This window comes from Prionailurus viverrinus, unplaced genomic scaffold, assembly GCF_022837055.1.
Source record: "Prionailurus viverrinus isolate Anna unplaced genomic scaffold, UM_Priviv_1.0 scaffold_60, whole genome shotgun sequence".
Lineage (NCBI taxonomy): Eukaryota > Metazoa > Chordata > Mammalia > Carnivora > Felidae > Prionailurus > Prionailurus viverrinus.
Genome location: NW_025927622.1, coordinates 654,141 through 673,542, shown reverse-complemented (window position 1 = coordinate 673,542; position 19,402 = coordinate 654,141). Strand labels below are relative to the sequence as shown.

Here is a 19,402-nt window from a genome sequence, read left to right as displayed (position 1 = left end):
AACAGCATTCATTAAACACCACGCGCCAAGCCCCGTGGGTGGGGCCGGAGACGACGAGGGACAAGACAGAGAAGGACCTGCCCTGTGGTGCTCCCAGACCCTGTGGGCGGGGGGGCCAGACGTGTGTGAAGATAGGGCTGTGCCAGGGGTTGTGGGTTTGTGCCCACCTGGGGTGCCAAACAAAAAGTAATTAAAAAAAATAGAGATGTGCACAGGACGTCGTGATTCTCTTTGGGGGCATGCCTCCTGACCCGGCCCACGAGCACCAGGAAATTCCTGGAGGCATCTGGGACCTGAACGTCAAGTAGGAGTTCATCAGGAAAAGAGTGGGGAGGAGCATGCGGAGACGGAACAGCATGTGCAAAGGCCCTGGGGTTGGAACGAGATTGGTGGGTTGCAGGAGAAAGGCTCAAGTTGTCAGAGCAGCTGCCAGGTGGGTAGTTCTGAGGTGGAGCCAGGGGGCTGGCCTGAGTCTCCTGCTACCCGTCCAGGGAGATGGGGGGTGGGGACCTTGTCTGGAACGGCCTGGCACACGGCACAGCCTCTTTCTCCCTGGGGCCTTGTGGCGGGAGCCCTGATGTCTTCGCTGGAGTGGTCTCTTCCCAGGCTAGATTCTGTTCTCAGCCCCCATCACAGCCGACAAGCCTGGGGGTGCTGTGACCGCCTCTGGGGCCCAGCTGACCATCACTGGCCCCACCTCCCACACTGTGCCTATACCCTTGGCCCTTCATGTGCCCATATCCTTGGCCCTTCGTGTGCCCAGCACACCACTGGGCCTCCCTGCCCTTGACCCCGTGGCTGTGACCCTAATAAGTGATTCCCGAGGCGCCTGGGGGCTCGGTCAGTTAAGCGTCGCGGCTCAGGTCAGGATCTCACAGCCTGTGGGTTTGAGCCCCGCGTCGGGGTCTGTGCCGACAGCTCGGAGCCTGGAGCCTGCTTCCGACTCTGTGTCCCTCTCTCTGTCCCTCCCCTGCTCATGCTCTCTCTCGCTCTCTCTCAAAAAATAACTAATAAACATTAAGAAGCGATGCCCATCCTCTTCTCGACACCGATTTCTGCTTTGCTGGGCGGGCGGGGCTGGCAGCAGGAGTTCATGGGCGCTAACTTGGCAGTGTGGTCTCCACCCCGAGGGGCCTGTGTTCGCTGAATTCTCTCGCAGTCCTGAGAGGCGGGGGCTGTTCTCTCCAGCAGACAGAGGGAGGGGCCGCCACGGCTCAGAGAGGTTGGGTAACTCGCCTGCAGACACACAGCCGGTGTGAGCTTTGATCCCAAGTCAGATTCCCCTGGGCCATCTCTCGTTTGTGCGGAGACTATATTGTACGGCAAGGTCAAAAGACACACGAGAAACTGGTGATAGACTCTTTGCCACTTGAGTCACAGGAGGCTAATGTGCGCCACGTAGAAAGACCTAAAGTATAAATATTACTCATATTAAAATAATATACTAATGTGAAAATAATTATATGCTATGTATTATAGTTTCTTAAGCTAAATAAAATTCTATTGAAATAGATCATACATATTTACTGTAAATCACTATACGTCTACATGTATACTTCATAACATATAATAAAATATGACAGTGAAGCTCATATATAAAGAGTGCCTAAAGCCAACAACAACAGCCCGGTCGTACAGGCGGAGGCTGTAAGCAGACCGTTCAGAGCAGAGAAACACAAAAGCCTCTTGACGATGTGGGGACAGCCTCACCCTCACTGGTTTGCACGAGAGACTGAGCAACCTCCCCGGAGACCCTGTCTTTTGACGAGGACACAGACACAAAGCTGCTGAGAACAGTGCGGGCGTCCCCCTCGGCGGGCGGGCGGCGAGGCATCTTCCCGCTGCAAACAATCCGTGTTCCCAGCAGGAGGCCACCAGGGGAGTCACAGCCGTGTGGAAGGTACAGAGTCCTCGGGTCACTGCCCTGAGGGGTCTCCATGGGACAGCGGAGAGCAGGGTGTGTGGCGGGGGGACACCTGTCGCCGGCTGCTCGAAGCACCAACCAGGAAGCCCGCGAACATGCGGGGTGAGGTGGGCAGAGGGGCGCGGATTGCACAGTGACCCCCATCTTTCCAGCAGGGACTGTTTACACATTTTTTAGACCGTTGAACCTCACGAGGGTGGAAGTAAAATTAAAAAATTAAGAATAAAGGGGGGGCGCCTGGGTGGCGCAGTCGGTTGAGCGTCCGACTTCAGCCAGGTCACGATCTCGCGGTCCGGGAGTTCACGATCTCGCGAGATCTCGAGTGATCTCGCGTGAGTTCGAGCCCCCCGTCGGCTCTGGGCTGACGGCTCGGAGCCTGGAGCCTGTTTCCGATTCTGTGTCTCCCTCTCTCTCTGCCCCTCGCCCATTCATGCTCTGTCTCTCTCTGTCCCAAAAATAAATAAACGTTGAAAAAAAAAATTTTTTTTTAAAAAAAGAATAAAGAGCAGCAGCGCTCCGGCGTGCGCCCGGCGGGGCCAGGACTTGGGTGAGGCTGTGTCCAGACAACTGTCAGCGCTGCCGACCTGAGGTCACCAGAGATCACCTGGGGTCCGAGGCAAACACGGGCCTCAAACCCCGGGGCTCTGCCCTCTCCCAGCAGCTGCGTGGGGGCTCCGTGCTTATTCTCCAACTCGATCGTGAGGAAAGGGGCCCGCGGGGGCCAGCCCTCTGCCCGGAGCGGTCTCCCGGCCCCCAGCCCTGACCCCGGGTGTCCCAATGCCGCGCAGCACCCCCAGAAGCCCCCAGTGCTCACCCAGACTGGCCACCAAGGTTAGTCGAGTTGCCATTAACCCACTTGGCAGATGGAGAGGCTGAGGCCCAGAGAGGAATGTCAGGGTGCGTGAACCTAGATTGGTTCAGGGGCCCCGCCTGGACCCAAAAGAGGTCATTCGCTGCCCGCTCATTGTTCAGAAGGGGAACTGAGGCTGAGGGGGTGGGGGCCCCACACGGACACACTCGGGAGGGAAGACAGAGGGACACAGAGACACTACAGGCTGAGCCTCCCGCGCTTTCCCTGGACGCCGGGGAGTTCGCTCGGGTCCCGCCGGCCCCCACCGGCCACCCGGCCCAGCCCTTGGCCGTTGCCTGTTGCGTCACCCACAGTTGGAGCCGGAGGGGCCGAGGCCGCAGCTTCCAGGCCCCACTTCCCCTCCGCCCGCCCAGCCCAGCCCAGCCCCTTGGAGGAGCCCCCAGGGCTCCACACCGCCTCACACCACGCCTCCGCCTCCAGGCAGCCCCTGGCCCTGCGGTCGCCTGCCTGCCCCCCCAGGTCTCCGTGTGCTGCACACCCAGAGCAGAGCACTTGCAGGGGGTCATGAGGGCCAGGGCCCGCCCGCTTTCCGGCAGGTCTCCGTCTTTTTTTTTTTTTTTCTTAAGTTTTATTTAATTGCACTTCACGTTCCGTAGAGCTGATCCATTTAACGATTCCGTGGCATATGGTACATTCACAAAGTTGTGCAACCACCACCTCTGATTCCAGAACATTCCACCACCCCCGCCAAAAGGAAGGAAGCCCCATCTCCACCAGCAGTCACAGCCCCCTCCGCCAGCCCCATCAGCCATCACCTCCCCCAGCAAACCCCCCGCAGCCCCCTGCCCCCGCGAGCCCCCTTCCCGTCCGTGGATGAGCCCGTTCTGGACGTTTCGCGCACGCGGACTCACACCCCGCGGGGCCTCTCGTGTCGGGTTCCCTCCCTGAGCGTCGTCGCGTGTCCGGGGTCCGTCCGCGGGCGTGCCCGGGGACGCGGTCCTCAGTGCGCGTGCGCGTGCACGGTGGATGCACCTGAGGGACGTGCGCGTGCGCGGCGGACACGTTGTGTTTGTCCCTCGTCCCTGTTACACTCCCGTTTGGACTGGGTAATTGAAGCCCTGTGGGGGAGGGCTGTTCTCATCGTTCCCACTTAGCAGGTGGGGAAACTGAGGCTCAAGAGGCGGTATTTCCAGCCCAGAATCACAAAGCCCAGCAGAATTTGAACCCAGGCAGCAGGTGCATGTCTACTCCCAGAAGAGCCTGGGAACGAGGAGGGGCCGTGTGACCTGCCGGGAAGGGAGGGGACGGTGGGGGTGGTGATGATAGTGATAGGTGGCAGTGACGGGTGGTGGTGACGGTGACAGGTGGTGACAGTGATGGCGACAGGTGTCGGTGGTGGTGACAGTGACAGGCAGCGCCCCCGCTTCCCTCACCCTCCCCGTGGGCGGAGCACTTTCCAAACAACCAGTCCATCCCTGCCCACTTCACGGGTGGGGGTGGAGGACCCAGGCGGCTCGCCGCAGCCGGCACCGGCGGGCCCGGGGGCACACGGGGCGCGTACTGGTGACGGGGGCGCCCCGAGGTGGCTGGACTGATGTAAGGGTTCAGCCAATGTCTGCAGGAAGACGGGAGGAGGGGAACCAGCCCTGCTTGCTGTGGGCAGCAGACCCGGGGGCGAACATTCCAGAAACAGGCTGCATGCGTTCCGAGGGGAAAGCCCCCAGGTCAGTACCGTCAGCAGTAAGTTGATGGTCGCCCGGGGCGGGGAGGTGGTGCCCGGGAGGACGCGGCCACCCGCCCGTGGGACTCCTGACGCATCACAAGGGACAGGAAAGGCTGTGGGCCGTCCCGCGCGGAGGAGACACCAGGGCCAGACGGGAACGGTGCCCGAGCTGCAGGAGATCCACGAGGAGCCGATCGGAACCAGCCTTCACTCCGGCCGCGTTTCCAGGGAAGCTGGGGGTGGCAAACCTGGGAATTCTGGGGACTTCTGTGAGCTTGAAACCATTTCAGAATGAAACATTAAAAAGCATTTTTTTGGTCCCCAAATTTGGTGAGCTCTTCTCTCTCTGTTTCTGTACGTTTGTGCTTTTCATGATAATGAATATTTATAAATGAGCCCTAATATCTCCTTCTTTCCTGGCTTCTCCCTCTGGGCCCTGCAGCCCCTGGAGTGTTCTCTGTGGGGGCGTCCTGGACGCTGTGGGGGTGCAACAGAATCCCTGAACCCCACCCCCTCGATGCCAGGAGTCCCCCCGACCCCGTGATAACCACAGACATTGCCCAGGGGTCCCCTGGGGCAGAATCACCCCCAGGAAAGAGCCCCTGCCTGAGAAGGCAAAGTGAATCTGTAACGGGTAAGGTGGCAGAGATGTTTCTGTGGGTCTCAGGAGGGCACACGGCTCTGTGGCCCCCGGCACCCACCTGAGTGGGGCCCACCCCAGTCCCTAGACATGCAGGCCACATTCTGCCTTGCTGGGGCCGCAGGGAGCCTGAGAGGGAAGGGGTGCAGGGCGTCTGAGAGATGCCTCTTGGAGTCAGGACCCCCGGGCCCAGCCCCTGCATGCTCCGCGGACTGTGCTCCTGACCCCAGGCTCCCTGTGGCCTCAAAGATGCAAGGAGAACGTGAGGACAGCAGCCCAGGTGTGGGACCGCCCCAACGGCCTCCCCAGCTGGGGAGGGGGCAGAAAGGGTGGCAGGCGGGGTGACCCTGGAGCCCCTGCCCAACCACGACCTACAGCCACCTACTCGGTGGCTCTGCCCTCGCCCCCGTCTCGCTGGCAGTGTGTCGGGCCACACGTCCATCTGTCTGTCCGGACGCTGCTGATTCTGGGGGAGTGTCCACTCAAGCCAGCCAGTGAAATGGGGACACTGAGGCGGGACCAGGCCAGGACTCTGTCTGCCCCTTGGGATGCGTGCCCCAGGGGGAGGGGAAGAAGAGAGAACGGGGAGGGGGGGTGTCTCTGGGCCATTCGACTGTTTCCCCACCTGTACAACGGGCAAGTGACATGCAAGCCATGAGCTCCTGAGCCTTGGCCGGCACAGCAAGTGCTCAGTGAGTGTGTGTGGGTCTGGGTGGGGGGGGACGCGCGGGGGCAGGTGAATGATGTAAGTGCCAGAGGAGGGGCAGGAGCCCTCATCCTGATGAAGATGTTCCGTGACTCAGTTTGTTCATCTGCAAAATAGGTCGCCTCACCGGCTTCCCCCCAACCCCATCCTTCTTAGAAACCTCCCTGGCCTTCCAGACCGGGTGCCACCGTCCCCAGGGAACCTTCTGAAACAGCAAGGATCCCAGCTGCCGGGCTCTCTGGCCCCGGCAGTGGCTGCCTGCCAGGCCCGGCCCCGTTCCACCAGCAGACCGCAGCCCCCTGTGCTGTAAGCCACAGGACACCCATTGTGCAGATGGGGACACAGACTCGGAGAGGCCACGCGCCAGGGTCGAGGTCGCACCGTGGCTCTGCCCGCCCCACCCCCCAGAGACCATGGGTGGGGACAAAGCTGAGCCCCACTCACGGCCCTCCTTGGCGGGCATCCACCCAAGCTCCGTGCTGCCCACTGCCCACTGCCTGGGGACCCATGAGTGCGTGCAGGCGGCCCTGCCCTGGGTCACCCCATTCCAAACTGGGCGATGCACTTCGCTTGCTCTGCAGCCTGAGCCGCTCCTCTCCCTGGTATCGGGACAAGGCCCCGGGAGGGCTGGGCTCACAGGTGTCCTGACCTCAGGCCCCAGCGTCCCTCTTGTTGGCAACTCAGGGCCAAGGGTGCAGAGCGGGCTGTCAGGACGTCCTGGGGAGGCTGTGGGGGGGGGGGTCACCGAGGGGGCTGTGCTTTGGGTCTCACAGGGAAGGGGGCACCAGTGAGTGGGGGGGGGGCCAAGGGATGGGCACCCCGGTCCCTCAGAAACTCCATCCCGGTGAGTGCGGTGCCCGGGCCCTCCACCTACAGACCCCCAGCCCATCCGGCCACTCACCTGTTTGAAATCAACTACAGTCCAGGACCCAGAGCAGAAGCTCAAAGACATTCCCCTCCTATAGGCGGGTGGGCAGAGCCAGCAGGCCCGTGGGATCTCTGTCATTCATCCTGCAGTAAACATTTATGGAGCGCCTACTGTATACAAAGCCCGGTGCGGATGCGGGGACACAGCCTGGCATACAGCAGGCTTGGTGGGGAGAGAGCCACCCAGGGGAGCCCAGAATTGCCCTTTGGGCACATGGGACCCCGCCCCCCCGCCCCACCTCCCAGCCCTGCCCAGGCCGCCCCCAGAGACCTCACCCAAGTCTTGGTGTCACCCTCACTCTATTTGGTGCGACTCCGCCCTCCTCTGGGTTACGTTGACCATCAGGCCATACTTCCTTCAACTATACCTTCCCTCCACCTCCTCCCGGCCCTGCCGCCCTGAAAATCAGGCGCCTGGGCAGAGGCAGGACCCCAGGGCCAGCACAGGACCAAGAATACGGTTGGTTTTGTAAGTGAATTAGTGTGCCAGTGACAAATGTTACAAAGAGGGGCTCCACGTGGCAGGGTCCCTGGAGGAGGTACTTCCTGCCAGCACTCGGCCGCAGCTGGACCTCCAGCCACCCTCTATGCCCAGGTCGTGGGGGCCCATGGCACCCGGCGCCTGGCCATGGTGGGGGATTCTGGCACCTTGCTCAGGTTGTACAGGAGCCCAAAGGCACTGTGGCCACGGAACGCGTGAGTGTCACAGCTCCGGCATCTGCTGTGGCCATGCCCGCCTGGCTCTCAGCACCCGGGGCCTCGGTCCCATGGCTGGAGGAACTCACGAGAGGCCCAGGGGAAGGGGGGGGGGGGGGGGCTTCAGCAGGCTGACGTGTGGAGCGGCCTCACCCCCACAGCCTTCGTGGGTCTGGGGGCTCTCCCACCTCGGGGGCAGGTGTGGGTGACCAGTCCAGTGTTTTCTGGCAGCAACACCCAGAATCCAGGGGTCCAGGTATACAGTAGGAGGCCAGTAAACATCTGCTCCCCTCTGGCGTGGCCCTATCTCTCTCCTTGTCCACGTGTCCTAAAGAAAATTCCAGACTCAACACATTTCACCCCTAAGTGGCGCAAGACCACTCCCAGCCCGCTTTCCCTGACGTAGTCACATCCTGGCCACCTCGCCCAGCCTGGGTGACTGACCGAACGGTTCCCTCCCCGCCTGGGGGACTCAGCAGCCGCTACCCTCCGTGGTCCAGGAATGAACTTCCCAGGAGCGCTCCAACTTCTTTGCTCCCGCCTCCCATACGAACAGGGGCTAAACTGGGGCTGTGCCGAGCAGTGCAGGGGGGAGGGCCGCCCCCTCCCACGGGGGCCCCAAGCATGAGGCCAGCGAGCCCTGAGGTGGGAGCTTGGACACAGGGTGGCCTCAGAAAGGGACTTCTTCCACGCCTGGGCCCACAGACAGCCCTTTGCACCGCCCACCCCTACGGGGCTCTCAGGAGCCCCGGGTTCCTGTCTGTCCTTCCCACGTGGGGAGAGGGCCGAGGGCTGCTCGCCTGAGCCCCAAACTCGGGCTGGGGGGGGGGTGCTGGGGAGAGGCCTGGAGATCAGTAGAGGGCCCAGGTCACAGTGCTCTCACTGACTGGACGCACACAGATGGGGGTTTTAATCCAGCCCTGCCCGGGCGACCCTGGTTAAGTCGATGCCCATCTCTGTGCCTCAGTTTCCTTGTCTGGAGTCACCCCAGGCATTTCCCAGAACTGTCCAAGGAGCCCCACCCTGGCCCTCAGGGACGGTGACACTGTGCCCACCCCTGCGTCCGTCTCCCAGCTCGGGGACTGCTTGAGGACCAGGCCGTGATAACATGGAGTGCCCGGGGCCTGGGGGGCTCTTGATCCAAGCGGGGACGGCACAGGGGTTATTAGGGAAGCTTCCTGGAGGAGGTGGTGATGCCTGGGCTGAGTGCCCCGCACGAACAGGACTCTCTGGAGGGTTGCCAGGCTGTTCGGTGCGGCTGGAAGGCAGCAAGGCAGGGGGGCAGAGGAGGAGAGCAGGTCGGGGAGGGGGCGGCATGCGGGGCCGCAGAAAGGAAGTAAGGTGGGCCTGGAGGCGAGGTCTGAGGCAGGAAGAGGTGAAGGTCATCGGCCAGCTGTGGAGCAGGAGACTGGTCGTAGCAATGAGGCCATTAAGGCCCAGACCCGCTGAGGGGACACAGAATTGGAAGGCAGCCCTCTCCTTATTGATTTACTCTGCTGCCACCTGGTGGCAGCATGCAAATTCAAGCAAGAGCGAGAGCTCTGGGCCGGCCCTCTCTCCAACCACCCCAGGGGAGGAGCTGCTACGGTTCACAGCCGCGGTGCCAGGAACAAATCGTTGCCAAACCCCCAGGAAATGTATGCTGGTGAGCGTCGGAGGAGGCCAGGAATTTCCCGAATTTCCCAGGAGCCCAAGGGAAGCGGTTCCTATAAAAAGCCCAGGGCGGGGGCGCCTGGGTGGCGCAGTCGGTTAAGCGTCCGACTTCAGCCAGGTCACGATCTCGCGGTCCGTGAGTTCGAGCCCCGCGTTGGGCTCTGTGCTGACAGCTCAGAGCCTGGAGCCTGTTTCCGATTCTGTGTCTCCCTCTCTCTCTGCCCCTCCCCCGTTCATGCTCTGTCTCTCTCTGTCCCAAAAATAAACGTTTAAAAAAAAAAAAAAATTTAAAAAGCCCAGAGGGGCCTTTGGTGCCCAGAGATGGGGGTGAACGAGGCTTGTTGGAGGGGATGTCGACTGAGCTCATTGCTGGGAACAGAAAGACCCAGAAAATGCGGCCCCCGGTGTTTCCCATGGGCTCAGGCGTGTGAAGCTGGCCAGGATCGGTCTGCACAAGGCAAAGACGAGAGCCCGGCGGGGAGGCGAGGACCGGGGCTTCGGGTGGATTTGCCAGAGCTTGGCTGGGGTGGTGCAGATTCAGGCAGCCACAAAACCACAGGAACAATACAGGGGCCGCCTCGTGAACCCAGTGCCTGTGGTGCGGGCACCGCACCCGGTCACCACCCCTGTGATCTCGAATTAGAAGCTTCCCAGCCTGCAGCCCTCCAGGCCAGCAGCACCCTGCCCTCCTGATGGCGGTTAATGGCTAACAGGCCCTCAAGGACGGCACTTTCTCAGCTGCGGACTCTGCAAACCTTCATTTAATCCCTGCGTCCGGCCTCAGATGGAGCCTAGTGTTCAGACCTCCATCCGATGGGCGAGGACACGGAGGCGGGGAGGGGTCGAGTCGGTGGCCGGGGCTGGTGCAGTGGGCAAGTGGCCACACTAGGGAACGAGCCCAGCGTCAACACGTAACCACCACGACACGGATGAACCTAGTATACAGGTGGTGCTCGATAGAGGCAGCTTTGGTTAAATCTGCTCTCCCTGCCAGAGCCACGTCCTCCTCCCCCATCCCCAGACTGCAAGCGCGGGCTTACTAAGTGCTCTGTGGCTGGGGGGGACCCTGCCATGGGGACAGGAGGGTCGAGGTGCCTCAGGCCAAGGCAGGGAGAAAGGGCAGGGGCCGAGCACCCACTGTGTGCAGGGCTCCGGAGGGCAGGGCCGTCACCCTCATCGCTGGGGGCCGTGGGGTTGGCTCGCCTGTGGCCACAGGCTGAGGGAGCCCGGGGACCAACTGGGCCCCAGCCGAGGCGCTGGCTCTGGGCGCCCCTGGGGCCCCGGCCCGCCCATTCCCACAGCGGATCCGTTGGCTCCCTCCCCGCACCCTGCCTGAGCCCCGAGCCCCGAGGACGTTGCCTATTGCGACAGCGGCCGTTGGAGCATCCTGGGGGAGGCGGGAAGTGAAACAGGGGTCACGGGGGAGGGGGCTGGGCCCTGGGGACCCTCGGCTGCCCCCGGGCAGAGCACTCCGGCTAACTGGAGGTCAGGCCCAGCTGGGGCCAGGGCACTGGCCGGGCCAGGCTCGGCGGTTGGGGGGGGGGGGCTTCAGGGAAGCTCAGGGGGGCTGGGGGTGGGAGCCCCTTCCCAGGACTTGTGCCGGACTCCAGATGCTGACCCTGTGACAGTGAGTTCCTGTGAGCGATAGCCAGAGGGGACGGGCCGCACACGACCGTCCTGCTGCTGTGAGCCCTGGGGGCTGGGTGTGGACCCCGGATCCCCCGTGTGGGCAGGAGCCCGTGGGGGAAGCCCCCGCCCTGCCTCAGTCTTCCGTCCCTGCGGAACGTCAGGACACAGACCGTGCAGCATTGTTGACACTATGATGGTGCCCGGGGTAAACTGAGGCACACGGGGGCCCCAGCCAGCAGATTCAGTAAAAACACAGCACGCCCAGGTCAATGTGAGTGTCGGGGAAGCGAGGACTAACTTCGTGGCGCGGGGGGGGGGGGTGGGGTGTCCTGTGCGGAACTGGGGATACGCTTCTACTGAAAGACATTGCGTATCTGACCTTCCCATTTAATTGTGTGGTCCTGGCCGTGGGACTCATCCAGTGACCCTGCCGGAGCCAACCCCGTCCCCTTGCACCCCCCCAACCCTGGGCGGGGGAGAGGAAGTGGGGACACCTGGCCCCACCGTGGGGCAAGGGCAACGGCCTCCGGGGATGGGGGCTATAAGAGGGGCAGGTGGGCACAGGGGTCAGAGACGCCAGAGCCCCAGCCCGACCATGACCCCAAGCCGCAGATCCGCCGGCCCTGCCCTCGCCCCCGTGCTGCTGGCCATGCTGCTGGGTGGTGAGTGCGGCCACGTGTCTGTCCGTCTGTCTGTCCCCAGGCATCTTGGCCTCTCCGCTTGTCCTGGGCCCTCGTGGCCCCTCATCCTCGTGGGAAGGGGACCGCCGTGACGAGCAGGCCTGTTTCCAGAGCAGGACAGTGAGGCTGTGGGTGGTGAGGCCGGCACGGGAGCCCAGAGCTGGGGTGCGAACCCTCTGGGGACCCCGAAGCCACTATGTCTAAAGAGCTATGCTCTGGCGGGGTGGTAGGGTGGTGGCAGGCACCCCCCCCTCCCCGTGCCTCAGTTTCTTCATCTGGATGCATCGGCCGCGGGCCGGGGCTCCTGCATGGTACTCACCACCCTCCCCCCATGTGTCCTCAGGCCCTGCACTGGCCTCGGAGATCGTGGGCGGCCGCCCAGCCCGGCCCCACGCGTGGCCCTTCATGGTGTCTCTGCAGCTGCGTGGAGGCCACTTCTGTGGTGGCACACTCATCGCCCCGAACTTCGTCATGTCGGCTGCCCACTGCGTGGACGGCCTGTGAGTCACCCCAGCTCACGTCTCCCTTTCTCACAGCCCTGTTGCCGCACGTATCTAACGGGAAGGAAGTGAGACCTCCCAGGGGCGGGGCCGCATTAGAGCACCTGCCAGGCCGGGCCCTCCTGGGCTGGGGGGGTCAGGCCGGGCCTTCCTGGGCTGGGGGGCGCAAGCTGGGCCCTCTTGGGCTGGGTGGGGTCAGGCCGGGCCCTCCTGGGCTGGCGGGGGGCAGGCCGGGCCCTCCTGGGCTGGGGGTAAGTGGTCAGGGTGGGCCCTCCTGAGCTGGATGGGGGGCAGGCTGGGCCCTCCTGGGCTGGGGGGGACAGGCCGGGCCCTCCTGGGCTGGGGGGGGGGGTTCAGGCCGGGCCCTCCTGGGCTGGCGGGGGGCAGGCCGGGCCCTCCTGGGCTGGCAGGGGTCAGGCCGGGCCCTCCTGGGCTGGCGGAGGGCAGGCCGGGCCCTCCTGGGCTGGTGGGGGGAAGTGGTCAGGCCAGGCCCTCCTGGGCTGGGTGAGGTCAGGCCGGGCCCTCCTGGGCTGGTGGGGACAGGCCGGGCCCTCCTGGGCTGGGCGGGGGGGTTCAGGCCGGGCCGTCCTGGGCTGGGGGGGGCAGGCTGGGCCCTCCCAGGCTGGCGGGGGGAAGTGGTCAGGCCAGGCCCTCCTAGGCTGGGGGGGACAGGCCGGGCCCTCCTGGGCTGGGGGGGGGGGTTCAGGCTGGGCCGTCCTGGGCTGGGTGGGGTCAGGCCAGGCCCTCCTGGGCTGGTGGGGACAGGCCGGGCCCTCCTGGGCTGGGCGGGGGGGTTCAGGCCGGGCCGTCCTGGGCTGGGGGGGGTCAGGCTGGGCCCTCCTGGGCTGGCGGTAAGTGGTCAGGCTGGGCCCTGCTAAGCTGGGTGGGGGGCAGGCTGGGCCCTCCTGGGCTGGGCTGGGGGGGGGTCAGGCCGGGCCCTCCTGGGCTGGGGGGGGTCAGGCCGGGCCCTCCTGGGCAGGGGGGCGCAAGCCGGGCTCTCTTGGGGTGGGTGGGGTCAGGCCGGGCCGTCCTGGGCTGGGGGGGTCAGGCTGGGCCCTCCTGGGCTGGCGGGGGGCAGGCCGGGCCCTCCTGGGCTGGGGGTAAGTGGTCAGGCTGGGCCCTCCTGAGCTGGGTAGGGGGCAGGCTGGGGCCTCCTGGGCTGGGGGTGGGGGTGGTCAGGCCGGGCCCTCCTGGGCTGGGGGGGGCAGGCCAGGCCCTCCTGGGTGGGGGTCACAGCTGAGCTCAGGGTCTCTCCGCGCTCCCAACCACCAGGGCCGCCTCAAATCGCCTCCTGCCTCTTCCTTGCTGCAGGAACTTCCGGTCAGTGGTGGCGGTGCTGGGGGCACATGACCTGCGGCGGCGAGAGCCCACCAGGCAAATGTTCACCATCCAGCGGGTCTTTGAAAACGGCTTCGACCCCCAGAGGCTGCTGAACGACATCGTGATTCTCCAGGTGCAAGGCCGGCTTGGTGGGGAGGGGACACCCAGGGGGCAGGAGGCTTGGGGAGGATGCAGAGGCAGGAAGACTGGGGGGCCCAGAACGGGAGGCCTGCGTCAAACCCCCGCTCTAGCTGGGTAGGTCGCCTCTCTGTGCCTCAGCCCCCACCCCGTGACGTGGAGAAACCAATCCCACCTGGCGGGCTGCTGAGGGCACAGGGTGCAGACGGCTGTGAGCCGCTGTCCGTGGGCAGACTTATTATCCGTGTGGCCGGGCACGGGGACCGCTCCTGTCTTTGTGACATGGGGTGACATTCCCCACATTCAGCCGGCGGGAGACTCCCTTCCCCACTGCTTGCAAACTTAAGGGTTATTCTCTGGGAATGTTCTAGAACAAGGGAAGTGTCGCCGCTGTTGCCCAGTGTTTTATTGGTTACCCACTGCATACAGACAAGGCCGGGGGCGCCTGAGGGGCTCAGTCGGTTGAGCGTCCGACTTCAGCTCAGGTCGTGATCTCACAGTTCGTGGGTTCGAGCCCCGCGTCAGCTCTGTGCTGACAGCTCAGGGCCTGGAGCTGCTTCGGATTCTGTGTCTCCCTCTCTCTCTGCCCTTCCCCTGCTCGTGCTCTGTCTCTCTCTGTCTCAAAAATAAACATTATTTTTTTTTTAAATATTTACACAAAGACATGTCCAGAGATGCTCTGAACCACTGCGGCTGCTCCCACTAGACAGATGGGGAAACTGAGGCCCGGGGAGGGGAAGGTCATGGCCCACCACCCCCTGTGACACTCTCTGTTCCACCCGCCACAGCTCAATGGGTCAGCCACCATCAACAGCAACGTGCGGGTGGCCAGGCTGCCTGCCCAGAATCAAGGTGTGGGCAGTGGGGTGCAGTGCCTGGCCATGGGCTGGGGCCAGCTGGGCACAACCCAGCCACCGCCCAACATCCTGCAGGAGCTCAACGTGACCGTGGTGACCACCCTGTGCCCCCGTTCCAACGTGTGCACGCTGGTGCCACGCCGGCAGGCCGGCATCTGCTTTGTACGTACCCGGGTCCCCCGGTCCCCACCCCGGTCCCCCCTTGGGTGCCCCCCCCGCTCCCCCCTGGGCCGCGGCCAGAGCCCTGGAAGGCCAGCCTTCCGATCCTGTCTGTGTCCGCAGGGGGACTCGGGGGGGCCCCTGGTCTGCAACGGGCTGATTCAGGGCATCGACTCCTTCATCCGTGGAAGCTGTGGCTCCGGCTTCTACCCAGACGCCTTCGCTCCGGTGGCACAGTTCGCCAACTGGATCGACTCCATCATCCGTCGCCAGGACGACCGCCCCTCGGTGCATCCCAGGGACCCTGCGAGCAGGACCCTCTAGAAAGGGCGCCGCTGGCTCGGCCCTGCCCACGGTGACAATAAAAGCCTCTTGGTTTTCGTAAGAATGCGTGTGTTTCTTGGTTGTACACGGGGGCCCCAGAGTGGTCCGGAAAGTGTGTCTCGTGGGCGTGTCGCCTCCAAACGGCAGGAAGTTCGGGGCCCTGGGGTAAGAAGACCTTCCCCACCCTCCACAAAGGATGCCAGCTGCCACCCGGGTTCCCAGCGTCACCGGATTGAGTCACTGCTCACGCGGCACAGGGACCGGTCCAAGTCTCTGCCACCGTTCACTCATCTGGCCCTCTCTCCGGTCCTTGAGGTGAGTCCTAGCTCTGCCCCATTTTACAGGCAAAGAAGTCGAGGTACAGACAGGCGTGAAGCTGTGCTCGGCAGGCAGCCTCGGTTTGAGTCCCAGCTACGTTGGGCACCTATCTTTCCCTGAGCCTCGGCTTCCCGGCAGGAAGGAGTGAGGGGAGGGGTTTGGGTCCCACACCGGCCTCGGCCTCACGAACCCTGCCCGCCCCCCCACTGGAGGTCAACGGCCTGGGCCCTGCCGCACGGTTCTGGCCTCTGGGGCTCCCTCTGCCTTGGGGTGCTCCCCTCCCACAGCTCCGCCCAAGCACTGGCCGGTGGTCAGTCGGTCAGTCACTCTTCCAACCCAGCCCTGCACGCTGGCGGTCGTTGGTTCGATCAAGGCCCGGGTGGGGAGTGTTCAGGGTTATTTATTGAAGACGGTCCAAATTTTGTTGCAGTTTCCAACTCTTACATAACCTGGACTCCATAGCCTAATGGGCTTTTGTTTCGAGTTTCTGATTTCAATAAGGAAACATGTTAGGATCTAACAAATCACACTGGCTACATTTTTTCTATTCTCTGTGCCTGAAACAGTCCACAGCAAAGAGGAAAGCCGTAGATGGAAAGATACTGTGCCATGTGCCCACTGGGGATGTCCAAGGCCCGACCCGCCCTTGTTGTGTTCCCAGCACTGCCCCCCCTCCATGGGTTCATGAGACATTGATCCATCATCCTGACCTTATAAAGGGTCACGCAACCCATTCTGCTCATCAAAACCTGCCAACCCTTGCTCGCAGTGATTGGCTTGGGAAGGGCCATGTGATCAAAGCTCAGCTAACCAGAGGCAGCCTTGAGAAGCTGGCTGGAGTGATGGGGAATTGGGGGAGGGGCCCACTGAGCCACTGGGCTGAGTCTGGGGCCCCTGGGCCCACAACAGGGGAGCCGCTGAGGAGAAAAATCACCAAGGAGGAAAGGACGAACTAGAGACAGAGACACCTGATAGGGGGCAGGCACCTGGATCAAGCTACACCTGAAAGTAGCCCCTGAACTTTCCATTTAAATTTCCGTGTTGAAGACCCCACCCAGTTCAACTTGTTTTTTCTGTCATTTGTCTCTGACACACCCCCTTTCTAACATTCCATTTGTTGGGGTGTTGGGCCCCAGAGCCAACAGGGACAAGGCTGTCAGGTGACCTTCCCACCCCCCACCGACCTCCTCTCTTAGTTGGAGGAGGAAGAGAAAGAAGGGAGGGGCAGAAAAACGGAGGAAGTTGGTTGTTTACAAACTGTGGCCTCCAGCTGCTGTTGCAAAACGTTGGGGGCGGGAAGGGCACTCTGGGGAGCCTGGGCCGGGGGGCTGAGAGTGGGTCCGCCTGAGGGTCTGCGGCCCCCACGGGGACCAGCCCTGGACCTGACACAGAGGCAGGAGTCCCCTCCAGCCGCCTGTCCTCTCGGTGCGGGGCTCCCGTGGAGGGTGGGCACGGAACAGGCAGGCTCCCCTTTGCCCTGCTGGACGGTGGCCACGCAGCAGAGCGAGCCTTGGGAGCCCCGCCCCCTTGCCCGATCCTACAAGTGTCAGTGCCTGGGGGCCCCAGCCTGAGTCCCCGCTCAGGCCACAGCAGCAGCATGACCGCCTGCCTGGTGCACCTGGTGACGCTGGTCCTCCTGGGCGCAGCCGCGTGTGGTGAGTGACAGGGCCTGGGCCTACCGGGGACAGCTGGGAGCCACCCGTCTGGAGGGTGGTCAGCCGGCCCCCCCCCCCCCCCCGCCATCAAGCAGGAGTGTCCCCGGCTCCAGCAGGTGAATGGAAAGCTCTGAAAAGGAAGGATTTTCCCCAAACTTTGAATATGAAGCCTGAGCTCTCAGAGTCCAAGCTCAGCCTCCAGTGAGGGTCAAGTTGTCGGTGCAAACGGCCGGACTGCTGGGTCTGGTCAGCCACACTTAGCGAATTGCCCCAGAATCCCCTGCTCCCAGTGGGCCCGGACTGGACTCCAGGCCTGGCCCCCCCCCCCACCGGACTGGACTCCAGGCCTGGGCCCCCCCCCCCCACCAGACTGGACTCCAGGCCTGGGCCCCCCCCCCCACCAGACTGGACTCCAGGCCTGCCCCCCTCCCCACCGGACTCCAGGCCTGGGCCCCCCCCCACCAGACTGGACTCCAGGCCTGGGCCCCCCCACCACCAGACTGGACTCCAGGCCTGCCCCCCCCCCCCCACCGGACTGGACTCCAGGCCTGGGCCCCCCCCCACCAGACTGGACTCCAGGCCTGGGCCCCCCCCCACCGGACTGGACTCCAGGCCTGCCCCCCCCCACCAGACTGGACTCCAGGCCTGGGCCCCCCCCCCCCACCAGACTGGACTCCAGGCCTGCCCCCCCCCCCCCACCGGACTGGACTCCAGGCCTGGGCTGCCCGAGGGCCGGGTAGGGCAGGGAGGCCCGCCCCCTGAAGCACACACCTGCCCTCGCTCCCCCAGCGGCGCAGCCCCGTGGGCGAATCCTGGGCGGCCGCGAGGCCGAGTCCCACGCGCGGCCCTACATGGCGTCGGTGCAGGTCAACGGCAAGCACGTGTGCGGCGGCTTCCTGGTGTCCGAGCGGTGGGTGCTGAGCGCGGCGCACTGCGTGGAGGACTTGTGAGTGTCCGGAGCCAGCGGGGGGCTGGGGGGGGGCTAGGGAGGGGGGACGCGGCTCTCATGTGGACCCCCCCACGCCCAGGGCCGACGGGAAGCTGCAGGTGCTCCTGGGCGCACACTCCCTGTCGCAGCCCGAGCCCTCCAAGCGCCTGTACGACGTGCTGCGCGCAGTGCCCCACCCAGACAGCCGGCCCGACACAATCGACCACGACCTCCTCCTGCTGCAGGTCTGCCGAGCCCAGCCTCAGTCCCACCTGCTGCACGCGACCCCCGCTGCCCCCCCCCCCCCCCCGCTCCCGCCCTGACCCCCCGCTCCCGCCCCTTCCCGTAGCTGTCAGAGAAGGCCGAGCTGGGCCCCGCCGTGCAGCCCTGGCCTGGCAGCGCTTGGACCGCGACGTGGCGGCCGGCACGCTCTGCGACGTGGCCGGCTGGGGCGTGGTCACCCACGCGGGCCGCCGGCCGGACCGCCTGCAGCACTTGCAACTGCGGGTCCTCGACCGCGCCACCTGCAACCAGCGCACGTACCACGACGGCACCATCACCCAGAGCATGATGTGCGGGGAGAGCAACCGCCGGGACACCTGCAAGGTGGGGGGGGCGGGGCAGGCGGGGGGTGCGGGGGGAGCAACCGCCGGGGCACCTGCAAGGTGGGGGGGGGGGTGCGGGCGGGGGGTGCGGGGGGAGCAACCGCCGGGGCACCTGCAAGGGGGGGGTGCGGGGGTTGGGGTGCGGGGAGAGCAACCGCCGGGACACCTGCAAGGTGGGGGGGGGCGGGGGGGGCAACCGCCGGGGCACCTGCAAGGTGGGGGGGGCGGGCGGGGGGTGCGGGGAGATTAACCGCTGGGACACCTGCAAGGTGCGCGGGCGGGGGTCCCTGCAGGCGCGGCTGCAGCGCTCACGGCCGGGCCGCCGTCCTGTCCCCGCAGGGCGACTCCGGGGGCCCGCTGGTGTGCGGGGGCGTGGCCGAGGCCGTGGTCACGTCGGGCTCGCGCGTGTGCGGCAACCGCAAGAAGCCCGGCATCTACACGCGCCTGGCGAGCTACGTGGCCTGGATCGACGGCGTGATGGCCGAGGGGGCGGCCGCTTGACGAGGCCCCGAGGGGCGGCCGACCGGGTTCGCGCAATAAAGCATCCTCTCCTGCACGCTTCCTGCCCGTCCTGAGCACGCGCGGCCGCGCGGGGGCGCCCGTGCTCCTCCACCCGCGGTCCCGGGAGGTGGCGGGGAAGCCGCCCTGCGGGAGAGACCCTGCTCTGGGGGGAGCTTCAGCTTCACAGACCCTCTCGAGTCACTCTGTTCTGTGACCCCCGTCCCGCATCGGGAAACGGAGGCTCAGGTCGGGGAAGCTCCTGGGCAAAGCCTGGATTCGAACCCAGGATCACAGCCCTGGCGTTCATAGTCACTTCCGGGGGCTTGGGGGCTCCCAGAATGAGGAAGGCTGATGCCTGTCCTAGAGCAGTCACACTGGGGGTCTGAGGAACTCCCTGCCCTCCTGGGTCTCAGTTTACCCTTTCTGGTAAAGGGTCCAGTTTACCCAGGCCCCGAGGCCCGGTGCTTTCTCCCACCTGGATGAGGGGCCATCGAGACCCACACCTGCTGGGGCCCAGGTGGTAAGCGTGGCCCACAAAGGGGGCTCACGACTTCCCTTTTGTTGAAAAGAAGACTGAGGATCTGAGAGGTGAAGTCATGTGCCCACCCCTGGGATTGTGAATCGGGGGGGTTGGAACCGGTGGCCAAGTTTTGCTTTTCCACCACAGAGTGTTTACCTTGGAGTCATATGCTCATGCCTACAAAAGCA

At 64.6% G+C, this 19,402-nt stretch overlaps 2 protein-coding genes across 2 annotated transcripts; both read left to right on the top strand.

Moving 5' to 3' along the window:
- Nucleotides 1-11,216: 11,216 nt before the first annotated feature.
- LOC125159748 (neutrophil elastase-like) lies at nt 11,217-14,748 on the top strand. The gene is made up of 5 exons (XM_047848367.1): nt 11,217-11,371; nt 11,733-11,889; nt 13,201-13,342; nt 14,136-14,366; nt 14,487-14,748. The coding sequence occupies exons 1-5, from the start codon at nt 11,242-11,244 to the stop codon at nt 14,685-14,687; spliced, it is 861 nt and encodes a 286-aa protein (XP_047704323.1). The 5' UTR covers nt 11,217-11,241; the 3' UTR covers nt 14,688-14,748.
- A 1,552-nt stretch (nt 14,749-16,300) lies between these two features.
- CFD (complement factor D) lies at nt 16,301-18,749 on the top strand. The gene is given in 6 exon segments (XM_047848369.1): nt 16,301-16,660; nt 17,450-17,606; nt 17,689-17,833; nt 17,938-17,974; nt 17,977-18,194; nt 18,533-18,749. Coding segments are annotated over 6 exon segments (777 nt in total). The 5' UTR covers nt 16,301-16,602; the 3' UTR covers nt 18,695-18,749.
- The last annotated feature ends 653 nt before the right edge of the window (nt 18,750-19,402 follow it).

Bases quoted from the DNA above. Each gene is read 5' to 3' on its own strand.
- LOC125159748 (XM_047848367.1), top strand. From the start codon at position 11,242: ATGGGGGCTATAAGAGGGGCAGGTGGGCACAGGGGTCAGAGACGCCAG. The intron at 11,372-11,732 runs GTGAGTGCGGCC...ATGTGTCCTCAG, and splicing joins GCTGGCCATGCTGCTGGGTG to GCCCTGCACTGGCCTCGGAG. The intron at 11,890-13,200 runs GTGAGTCACCCC...TCCTTGCTGCAG, and splicing joins GCCCACTGCGTGGACGGCCT to GAACTTCCGGTCAGTGGTGG.